This window comes from Oryctolagus cuniculus, chromosome 2 (genome assembly GCF_964237555.1).
Source record: "Oryctolagus cuniculus chromosome 2, mOryCun1.1, whole genome shotgun sequence".
NCBI lineage: Eukaryota > Metazoa > Chordata > Mammalia > Lagomorpha > Leporidae > Oryctolagus > Oryctolagus cuniculus.
This window is the reverse complement of record NC_091433.1, coordinates 17,875,931-17,888,076: the sequence shown is the minus strand read 5'-3', so window position 1 is coordinate 17,888,076 and position 12,146 is coordinate 17,875,931. Positions and strand designations below refer to the sequence as shown.

At 41.2% G+C, this 12,146-nt stretch overlaps 1 protein-coding gene across 1 annotated transcript in view; it reads right to left on the bottom strand.

The window, feature by feature from the left end:
• Positions 1–12,146, bottom strand: part of LOC100344458 (cytosolic beta-glucosidase) — a 128,194-nt gene that overhangs the window by 65,035 nt on the left and 51,013 nt on the right. Inside the window, exons 3-4 of the mRNA XM_002709257.5 lie at positions 7,695–8,491; positions 6,541–6,664 (exon numbers count right to left, since the gene is read on the bottom strand). Of these exons, the coding sequence (XP_002709303.1) occupies positions 6,541–6,664; positions 7,695–8,491 (921 nt within the window). The remainder of the gene's footprint in view (positions 1–6,540; positions 6,665–7,694; positions 8,492–12,146) is intronic.

The following is a 12,146-nucleotide window of genomic DNA, read 5'->3' as shown; positions in this document are numbered from 1 at the left end:
ATACTGTCATCTGCAACAACATGGGGGGGGGCTCTGAAGGACATTCTGTTAAGTGAAATAAATAAGGCACAGAAAGACAACTGTTGCATGATCTTGCTTATATGTGGAATCTAAAAACTTGATGTTATGGAAGTAGAAAGCAGAACAAGCGTTACCAGGGGTCATAGAGATGTGGATCAAAGGATACAAAAGCGCGCTTACATGAAACAAGTTCAAGAGCTCTATTGTTCAGCGTGGTGACTATAGTTAATAAATATATGTGTATATTTATATATTCTTGAAAACAGCTATAAGAGTAGATCTTAAGTGTTTTCCCCACAAATAAAATGGTATGATAATGAATGTTATCTCAATTTAGCTACCCCAGAATGTACACAATAAGTAGACACAACTTTTACTTGTCAATGTAAAAACAAAGAAAAAAAAAAAAAAGAGCTAGCACCCTCACAGTTCCTGTGCACAGCCTTGGACTCTCCTTCTTCCTTCTCTGGTCTGACCTGGCTCCTCTTTTGGTAGCAGGAGCCAGTGCAGCTGGTAGCAGCCTTGCTAGCAATACCAAGTCAGTCCAACATCCAAGGCCAGCTACACCCAAAGCCAAACAAGCATATGTCACGTGGACCCTCTGTGAGCCCAGAGATGAACTGCTTCCTAGGGCCAAGGTGACAAAGGTCTCCTTTGAGAAGCAATAAAATAATATTTGTGGAGTGGGAATCCACACACAAGTCTTTGAGTCTCTCTTCTGAGCTTCCAATGGATTTTTAATTGGCTAGAGTTTCTCAAAGGTCAGTGTATTAATTTTTGAGATCTTTCCTTAATTCACAGGGATTCTCCATGCACATTTAGAAAAGCACAGGTGCTTAACACATTTTGTCCAGTTAAATGGGCCTCTGTGATCTGAAATTGGCATAGGCAGGTGGCTGCCAGGTCTTCACTAGTTTGGGAAATGGATGTATTTCTCCTTTACTGGCTCTCCACAGGAAGGGGGAGGGCGATGCTGACAGACAACAGCAGGGTGATTCTGCACTCAGCATCTTGTCTTGGTGGTACATCCAAGCTGCAAGATTTATAACCTTCTTGTTACAATGTATCAGCTTCAACACTTCCAGTGAAGTCTTCAATAACTTCGATGACATCTTGCTGAGGGGTTTTGTCATTAAAAGCCTAAAGCTGGTCATTAACAATCCTTCTCTGCAATCATCTACCGCTGTGCCAACTCAGGCATGGATCTCACTAGAAAGTTGGGCAGCCTAAGAAACTTTCCAGAAGGCTGCTGCTTCATTTTTTTTTTTTCTGTGTGGAGTATATTTCTTTAGGGAAAGAAAATACAGCTCCCAATCATTTAATCATTTGTTTCCCATTATCTATGGATCAACCCTTCTCTGATAGAGACAGCCAAATTCAACAAGCACATGTAGAACTCTAATTTGTAATAGGTAGGGTACTTGTGGTTGAAAAAGTAATTATGAAAAAAACGAAGTTTCAGCCCTCAAGAAATTCTTGATACCCCCCAAAGTTAGCCATCATTCACAGAATCCTTTATAACGCACCGAACTGTTTGGCTAGTTCACTTTTTACCACCCTTTAAAGGACAAATGTTCTTATTATCCCCATTTTAGAGAATGCATGACTGAACCATGCCTATTGAAGGATTTTCCCAAAGCTATTGAGCTCTTAAGTGAGAAAGCAAGGTTTCAAATCCACGTCCGACTCCAAGGGCAATCATGTACTCCAAACAACAGGACTGGGCCAGGAAGAAGGAAAAGGGCAGGGAATCTCAGGCTGAAGAAAGAGCGTGCACCAAACTAAAGCAGACCCACAGAGAATAGGTTGAGCACAGGCTGGAAGCCCCTTTCAGGAGAATCTGGGCCCTGGGTGGAGCACTGCCAATGGGGAGCCACCTCCCCGGCCCCACACACTTCTTCACCACCATAAGAACCCTTATGATAGAGGTAGCCATTTGTTTACAGGTGAATACAAACTGAGCCACTGGCTCTGGAGTGTCAAGGGCTGGTATAAACGTTAGGAATATAATGAAGACTCATACCACATGAAAAAATCTTATCAGTCTGATCACCACTGAATCCTAAATTTTTACAAAGATTCATGTGGCAGAGCAATTCCTCGCTCCTTGACAGCTGTTGCTGCTGTCAACAATTTGATTTTTCACCTAATCTGCTAACCTCTCGGATGGAAACACTGATTGGAGTTGCTGCTTCTCCTCCAGAGATGCAGACTGGAAACAGCCACCAGGCCAGTATTACAGCACCCATGCAGGGTCCTCAAAAACAATGATAGGGAAATTCAGAAATGGGGAAATATTCTGCTATACTTTAGAGAGTGGGGAAAGAATAGAAAAATAGCAAGACTGGGAATGGCATTTTTTTAAATAAGCAGATTAACCTGGAGGGGATAGGCATATTTTAAGAATGTATAGTTTGTAATAATAACAATAAATGTTACCATTTGTTAAAAGCCCTACTATGTACCAGGCAATCATTAGGGGGTGTTTATATAGTAACTGATTCAATGGAATCTAAAACAACCCAGCCCAGGAAAGAACTATCCCCATTTTCACAGACAAACAAACCAAGGCTTAAAGAGGTTGTGCAGTAAGCCAATGACCCCTACTGAATAATTTGAAGAGCTTAAATGCAACCAGAATTGTTTTTTTTTTCACATTTCTGGTGTTGCTTTACTCTCACATCTATATACCTTAATTAAAATATAACTCATCTAAGGGGGTTTAAATACAATTAAACAATGCAATGATTAAAAAGGCACACTAGCGGACTTCTCTCTTCTTTCTCAAAATGACACTTTTCCTCTTTTTTTTTTCTCCTTTCCCAAAAGGAAACAGAAACATTAGCTTACTTTTTACTGCTCAATTAATTACTGTGGGATTTTACCTGAAGAGACCAGTAAGACTTCCAGGCAGCCATCATTGATCCAACTATAGTGTCATTATGTGCCTGTCTACACGTGTGATGTTGGAAGACGACTTTGTTTGTGGGGATCACAAAGCCATCATCCATCTGACTCCGTGGGCTGTGGTGAGCTCACACCTGCAGTGTTTCCACAGTTGTCTTCCTTGGCTGGTATGATTTTTAATCGCTCACAAGGTGTTTCTTACTACTGAAGTTCTTGCCAGCCAGCACCATCAGGGCTACTTAGAGGAGCATCAGGAAATTGGTTAGTGAGTTCAGCTCTACTCTTCTGATGAGAAGTGGGATACAAGGTGTCTGAGCTTCGCCTAACGTCAGAGAACCCGTCGGCTCTTCCAGAGTCGGCATGAGGCGCTCTCAAAGACAACACACAAGCCCAGAACACTAAACATAAAGAAAAGCTTCTGTGTAAAAGATCAAACAAGCACTTTGACTCCGAAAGTCCTGAACTTACAGGTCACATACAGCTAACACCAAAATAAGTGATAAAAATGATGATAAATATATTCTGCCTTGTTTTGGAAAACATTGTTTAGTAACTTTGTACTCGAGTAAATGACTTCATATCCTTGGAACTCAATAGGAGTAATGATTTCCTACCATGGTTTTGAGAATAAAATGAGATGACAGTATCAATTAAAAAACTTTCTGTTCCAAGCGATAAAATCCCAATCAGAATAAGGATAAGCACAGGAGCACTTTATTGTAAGTAAAAGTAATGTCTCCCAAGAATACAGATGCAGCTAGATGTGAGGCCGTTAGCAGTGAGGGCACTGAATCAAAAGTGGAGTGGGACACAAACCAGCATCTATGTGTGATGCTGGTGTCGCAGGCAGGGGCCCAACCCTCTACGCCACAATGCTGGCCCCATGAGAGAAACCTGGAAGCAGACAAGTGCCATCTAGAAGGTCTCCATTTCCCTCTGTTCGTTCTTGTCTCCGTTCTCACTGCTCCTAAGTTTATACAGTAGAACCAAGTCATCAGTGGCCTACACAGCTGCATTCCCCGCCACCCAGACTAAGAGACACACTGACTGATCCAAGTTCTCAATCTCAAGGAAGAATTGACCCAGCTCATGCCATATGCCTACATCTGGGCCAATCAATTATCAGCAAGGAACAGTGTTTCATCCTACTTGCTTGTCTCTGTCTGTGGTAGGCATGCAGATAGAAGAAGATGGGTATTTCATAGATGAAAGTGAATTGGTTACTAGAAAAGAGAATTTCACCACAGAAGAAATAAGTAGGTTCTATTACCACAATAGATGAAAAGGAGCTATCACTGCATTCCAATTCAGAATAAACACATTTATGTATAGAATTTTGGTCAGGGTGTATATGTCTACACATTTTAAATGGTTACATTTGTTTAAAAAGCAAAACAAAAGTAGTAGTATGTGCTCATTATAATGAATATAGTCTATTGCTAAAGTTCAGAAGTAGACAAATACCATAAACAATGTTTTAAATGTGTAATACTTTTTCCACTGAGTACTTGAAAGATTCAATATAAATTCAACAAATTGGAAACTAGAATTTTAGGGGGCCAGTGCTGTGGCAGAACAGGTTAAACTGCTGCCTGCAATGCTACTATCCCATATGGGCACTGGTTTGATCTCAGCTGTTCCACTTCCCATACAGCTCCCTGATACTGCATCTGGAAAGGCCGCAGGGTTTGGCCCAAGTGCTTGGGCCCCTGCACGTACATGGGAGACCTGGAAAAAGCTCCTGGCTCCTGGCTTCCGCCTGGCCCAGCCCCAACTGTTGCAGTCATTTGGGGAGTGAACCAGCAGATGGAGGATCTCTCTCTCTCTGTGTCTCTTTCTCTGTCTCTATCTCACCCTCTCTTCCCCTAGCCCTATAACTCTACCTTTCAAATAAATAAATGCTAAAAAAATTTAAGGAACTAAAGTACACATGATTCCACAATGTACAATGATCCAACTTATAATTTTTAACTTTATGACAGTGCAAAAGTGATACACATTCCAGAAGCTCTACTTCAAATGTTGAATTTTGGTGTTTTCCTGGGCTAGGAATTTGTGGTCATACACCCTGTCATGATACTGGCAGCAACAGCCATGGCTCCCAGTGAGCCATGGACCCACAACTCACACTCCACAGCAGACTATGTCATATGCTGTGATATTCAGTAAGTTAGGAGGATTTAAGGCATTTTTAACTTATGATATTTTCTGTTTAGGATAGATTTATTGGGACATTACCCCCATTGTAAGTCAAGGAGCATCTGTAGTAGAAACTATTTCCAAAAGCAAGAAAATGCCCTCGTGTGATTAGCACTGAAGAGCACCAAGCTGGGAATGAAAAAAAAGCCAATTTCTATTTTTCTCTTTTTTTCCCCAAAATACACAGAACAATTTTAGACGAGTCATTTGTACTCCCTGAATCCATCCATAAATCTGCCTGATGGTAATTAGCCTCCCTGTCCTTCAAGACAGAGCCTGAGAACATCCACGGACTGCCGATGAACAGGATTCATGCATAGGGGAAAACGCAGGGGAATCAGAAACCCAGAGGTCTCTCTAATCAGAAGGTGAATCCCTACCAGAAGAACCCACTCGGTGTGTAATGCAGAAGAATTATTTTGCTTGGGTCAAGCTATAGGCATCCAATTGTTCTCTATCAGGCCTAAGTGAAGAATTCAGTCGGTGTGTCTCAAGTTTCAAGAAGAGACCATTTTGTTCACTTTCCAGAATTCCTTCTGACTGCTTCCAGTTTAATACTGCATAATTTTGGAAAGAACCTTTCGATTTGAATGATAAGAGATAAGTGTCACTATCACTGTAAAAGCAAAAAAGAAAGAGGAAATTGAAAACCTCATTTTGCATTGGATTTTGCTGTCACTGTATGATTGGTTTATAGAGAGGTGAAATTAAATTTAGTAAGCAACAATGTTCTAAGAGCTGGCTAAAGCAAGGGGTGTGCAAACTGGTCCAGAAATGCGTGTTACCACTTAGGGATGATTCCTTCACATTTATTTTCAGTATAAAAAGAATTCCAGGAAGGGAAGAGAGTTATCATAACAGTAATAGTGTCAGGAAACACAATTCACATGTTCTGTACGACAGAAAAAAAGGAAAATGACTTCTCACTGGGCTGTTCAGCAAAGCTTAAATGAAACAAACATTGACAGAGGACCCATGCCATTTTGACGTCGATTGTACGAATGGTGAAATTCGGGTCCTTTAAAAGTCCTTTCAATTTGTTTCTTGGTAGATAGGACATTAAAATATGCAAATAAGCATGCTATAGTTGATCAGGGCTAATCTTTTTGTAATAACTCATGTTCTCTCCCAACAGCCTCCACTCCTTCTATCTGTGTCACCTTCACCCTGGAGTCAGAATACTGAAGACAGTTGCTTTTTACTTGAGTCAATTTCAGGAGGTTGAACCCGGGCCAAAATCCTCGCCTTCCTCCTTCCTGAACACTTTTTCTCCCCTGTCCTAATTACATGACTTTACACTGATTTACATGAATTTCAGCTTTCAAAATCATTGGTCTTTGCTGAATGCAAATAGGCACATGAGAAAATTATATTAAGTTTGCACAATTGATCTTTCATCATTTCAAATGGTACCTTTGCACAGCTCCTGCAATGTCTGCCTGAAACACTCCCAGCGCTGAGTGTCATCAAGAGATGGGGGGTCACGCTGGGGGAATCCATTCTCAGTGATGTAAATTACAGGGTTATTATACGTATCCTAGAACAAAAGAGCAGAAGTTTTATTCCAAACAGATGTTTAAAGAAAAAAGAGCTCATAAAATCAGGTGCATTACCCTCTATCTTCTCTAAGCTACAACCCCAAAACTAGTTTCCATCAAATTGCACTGACCCTATTAACTTAATTTTCCATGCACTGACCTTTTATGACTAACAATGGAAAAGCAAAACTGTGCAAATGTCCATGAAGACAGTCAAATGACTCTTATTATAATGAGAAGACAGAAATATCTTTCTTCCATCAGCATCTGCCAACTGTCACTGCTCTTTAACCCCTTGGTCTTGAAGACAGTTACATTCTCTCCCCCACAGGAGAGTCCAGAGAAATGATAACTTAAAACTTTAACTTCAGGGTCCGGTGCTATGGTGTAGTAGATTAAGCCTCCACCTGTGGAGCCAGCATCCCATGTGGGCACCAGTTCATGTCTGGGCTGCTCCACTTCCAATCCAGCTCTCTGCTAATGGCCTGGGAAAGCAGTAGAAGATGGTCTGTGTGTTTGGGCCTCTGAGCCTATGTGGGAAACTCAGAGATAACTTCTGGCTTCAGATCAGCCCAGCTCTGACTGCTGCAGCCATTTGAAAAGTGAATCAGTGGAAAGAAGACCTCTCTCTTTGTCTCTCCCTCTCTGTAACTCTGTCTCTCAAATAAATAACTTTTAAAAATTTTTAATTCTGCTGAACGCCATACAGGCTAGCTGAGACCCAGAAGAGTCTTACCACCTTTTTCCTTGAAATGCCTTTGTGTAACTGCAATCATGACACTAGCCTTATACACAGGCCCAAGTTACTCTTCTACTTACATCTGATTTTAACAGTAAGTCCTAACTCTGACTACCACTTTTGAAGCCCTTTAACAACTGATTACCCCTCACTAACTCAAGTCTTAACCTGGATTTTCCAGGCCAACTATGTACATGCTGATACCTAAAACCCCTCTTTCTAAAGGCCCCTATGCACACTTTGTCACCTTCACATAACTGGGTGTATTTGCACTCCACCCATGCATTTACCTTAATGTGTTTCAGTAGTTTGCGTAGGCCCCATGGTACCACGTACACCCAATCCACACCTTTCCAAGATGGATCTGCAAAATAGTCAATCTCCACGTCCTGGAGGAAGGATAGTTCTCCTTTCTTGTTCTCCTGGTGCTTTACTAAGCGGGTTGTATAATATTGCACAGCAAAGAAATCAGCAGTCCCTTTGATCATTTTCTTCTCTTCTTCAGTAAATTCAGGGAGCCTGGATGATGGGTACCCTTGCTTTTTACTCATAGAGGCTATCTGGGACTTTACAACCTCGGGATAATCACCATCGATGAATATGGGTTTAGCAAATAAGCCCACCTCGAAAGCAAGGGCTCTTTTGGTAGCTTCTTGGTCAGACACTGAGTTGGAATCTGCTGGTTCCAACCAGGCAGCAAAAAGTGATAGGGACACCACACCCTTTTGCTCTTTTCGGAATAAGGAATCATAAGTGTGCCAGGATCTGGCATGAGCCTTAATCAAATTATGCACTGCCTGATAACCTCCAGTCCCATTGTGGGGTACCCCAGGGGGGAAAAAACCTAGGTCATAGGCCATCAGGGCAAAAATATTAGGCTCATTCAGGGTAATCCAATGCTTGACTCGGTCCCCAAAGGTACTGAAGCAAAACCGAGCATATCTGTCGAAGATTTCAATGGTTGCCTCTGACAACCAACCTCCTTGGTCTTCTAAAGCCTGAGGCATATCAAAGTGGAAAAGTGTCACTATGGGTGTAATCCCATTTTTTAACAAGTCGTCAATGATCTTGTTGTAATAATCAACTCCTAAAAGAAAAAATAATATGAAAAAGAAAGTTATTTCCAGCCTATTGACAATACATTCTTTTTTTTATCTTTTTTTTTTTTTTTTTTTGACAGGCAGAGTGGACAGTGAGAGAGATAAACAGAGAGAAAGGTCTTCCTTTTGCCGTTGGTTCACCCTCCAATGGCTGCTGCAGCCAGCGCATCGCGCTGATCTGAAGCCAGGAGCCAGGTGCTTCTCCTGGTCTCCCATGGGGTGCAGGGCCCAAGGACCTGGGCCATCTTCCACTGCACTCCTGGGCCACAGCAGAGAGCTGGCCTGGAAGAGGGGCAACCAGGACAGAATCCCAGAATCCGGCGCCCCGACCGGGACTAGAACCCGGTGTGCTGGCACCTCAAGGCAGGGGATTAGCCTAGTGAGCCGCGGCGCCGGCAACAATACATTCTTAAAAGTAGAAAAACACAAGTAGTTTCCTAAGTGATTTTTATTCAAAATAAAGTATATCACTTCCTAGATATAATCAATAAAAGGCTTGGCAGAACCAGAATTCCAAAGAAGACTGGCTGATCAAGAAGTAAGAGTGAGAGGTAACATGATAAGAAAATCATATAAAAGGGGTCCAGATGTCCAAATCACCATCACCTAACACTGTGTTATATTCACCCTTATTTTGAAATTATTTTATTTTTGATCTTCATTTTTATCTATCCACTTCCCTAAAATACCAGCCCTACAATAGCAGGATCTTATGTCCAGTACATTTCTAGATCCCCAAATACTGGAAGAGTGTCAGACATTTATTAGATAATCAATATTTGTTGACTCAATCAAAGGACAGCAATAGTATCACCTAGATGGTAAAGGAATTGATCAAGATGACTTTCTTATTGTTTTTTTCAGACTTGTTATGCCCATAGGCCAAGAAAGAAGACCTGTAAACAAGAACTTGGCATCTGCCCCAGAATGAACATGGGATCCAAGTTCAGAAATCCAGAGTAGGGATATTGAGAGAACTGGAGGGAGTGGGTTGCTCTAAATTTCTGACCTAGTCCACACGAATGAAAATCATCCTTGACTCTCAGCTGATTCTTCTAGAACTGCACGTGTGTAAGGGAGAGCTTTTAGGATTGTGAGACTTCAGAAGACTGTAACTAGGTTGAAGATGATTCTGCATCACAAGTCAATGCTAAGAAGATACTGGGTTTAGCCTAAGAGTGACTCTTAACTTGGAGAAGACTTTTTGCAGAGAGGCTGGTATTAGTGCTTCACATAGTTTTATTGTTAAATATATGGAGGACTTAACAATTTGTTAAGTCAACAACAGGAGTCACTGTGCACTTATTCCTCATGTAGGATCTCTGTCCTTAATGTGCTGTACATTGTGATTTAATGCTATAACTAGTACTCAAGCAGTATTTTCACTTTGTGCTTCTATGTGGGTGCAAACTGTTGAAATCTTTACTTAATATATACTAAACTGATCTTCTGTATATAAAGAGAATTTAAAATGAATCTTGATGTGAATGGAAGGGGAGAGGGAGCAGGAAAGGGGAGGGTTGCAGGTGGGAGGGAAGTTATGGGGGGGAAAGCCATGGTAATCCATAAGCTGTACTTTGGAAATTTATACTCATTAAATAAAAGTTAAAAAAATAAACTCAATCCTGATTTCAAAAAGAAAAAATATATGGAGGAAACCTAAACTTTAAAAGAGACATCCTATCTTGTTTTAAGGCTGTTTCTTGGAAAAAGATTATAAAGGCATATGGACAATTGTATTAACATTGAACGACGGCCTGGAGTAAAGGTCCCCCTCCTTAACTTAGCAACCTCCCATTCAAGAAATAGCAGATGCAGGCATTTCTTAGCAGTTAAGATGCTGGTCAGAAAGCCAGTGTCCCATATTGAAGAACCAGGGCTCAGTTTCTAGCTTCTGCTCCGGAATCCAGCTTCTGGCCAATGTAGACCCTAGGAGGCAGCAGTGCTGATTCAAGAAACTGGATTCCTGCCACCAACTTAGGAAACCTGGGTTGAGTTCCAACCTCCCAGCTTGAGCCAGTCAGGTCCTGGCCATTGCAGGCATTTGGAGTAAGAACTAGAAGATGAGAGTGCTTTCCCACGTGTGCGCTCTTTCTTCCTCTCTCCCTCCCTCTTTTATCTTCCCTGCCTCTAAAATAAATGCTGCTTAAAAAAAAAGATAATATTAAGACTTTTGCATGTACCTCATTCAATCAGTCTTTTGTTCATTCATTAAATACACATTGATAGAGAAACTACTAAGAAGAATATACAAACATAAGCAAGAAAAATACAATCTTTTCATAGATTTTTCTACCCACTGGTTCATTCCCCAGTGCCCACAAGAACCAGGGGTGGTGGGGCAGTCAGGGCCAGAAACTCAATCCTAGTCTCCTGTATAAATGGCAAAGACCCCATTACTCAAGTGTTCACCTGCTGCCCCCCAGGGTATGCACTGGCAGGAGATGGATCAGAAACAGATCCAGGACTCAAACCCAAGAATTCCAATATGGGATGTGGACTTCCCAAGAGGTTATCTGAGTGCTCTACCAAACACCTGCCCTGATAAACAGTATCTTTGTCTTCATGAAGCTTATTAGGACAGGCTACAGGTAAATTCATAAACAATAAAAATATGGTACTACCAATAATGATAGAATACCGAGTCTATGCAAAACCCAGAGTGTTTGAAAACACATTCTGAAACTAACGGAGCATAATGATTTTATCACTGAACTATGATAGAAGGCTACCTAAATTCCACCCCAGCATCTCCCACTTCTAACTCTATGACCTTGGGAATTTTACTTGAGCCTTCTGAATTATCTTTCCCCATCTGTGAAATGTGGATAATTCTAGAAACCGCCTTCAATGAATTGTTGTGAGAGTTTAATGAATTGATAAATGGAGCATGCTTAGAATAGCTCTTGGCATTTAGGAAGGGTTCAGTACAGGCTAGCTATCAATCTAGCAAAAAAATATCTTTACTGTTCTTATTATTAGTGAACATCTAAGCTAATAGTTAAAAGATAAACATAAGTTATCCATAGAATGCAAGGAGGAAAGAGTAACCCAGGAATTCAAAAAGGGAAAATGAATGCACAAAAGACCAAAAGCAGCATGAAAATTAAGAACCCCCAAATGAAAAAAAAAAAAAAACAGGATGCCTATTTAGAATTTGGTACAGTAAGGAACTCAGTCACCATCACATGTATTTGACAGATACTGCAAAGGTAGTCAGAGAAGAGGAAAGGATTTATAGCGCCAAAATGTGACTCCAGGTATGCTCTGATTAGAGGCTGCTGGCACAGGGCAGCTGGAGGCAGGCTAACTAGAAGGGAGACAGCCTACGCAGCTGCTTTGAGGAACACAGCTGGCTTTCTCTGGTTTGTCCTGAGTTGGAGGCATGGGGTATAGGAGATAGCTATGGAGAAGCTGGCAATTGTAGGCCACATTTCGACTATTTTGGACTGATTGCTTGCAAAGGTTGTGTTTTGACTTCCTGGGCTTATTATGTAAGTCAGAGTTTTATCATACATTATATGACCTGGTCATTATTTATCTATTTCTTCTCATAGAAGAGGTTTCAAGGAAGTGAAAATTCAGTATAATGGTAATTTATTGCTCATGAGAGGAGGACTAAGGATGTGAAAAGGTAAGCAG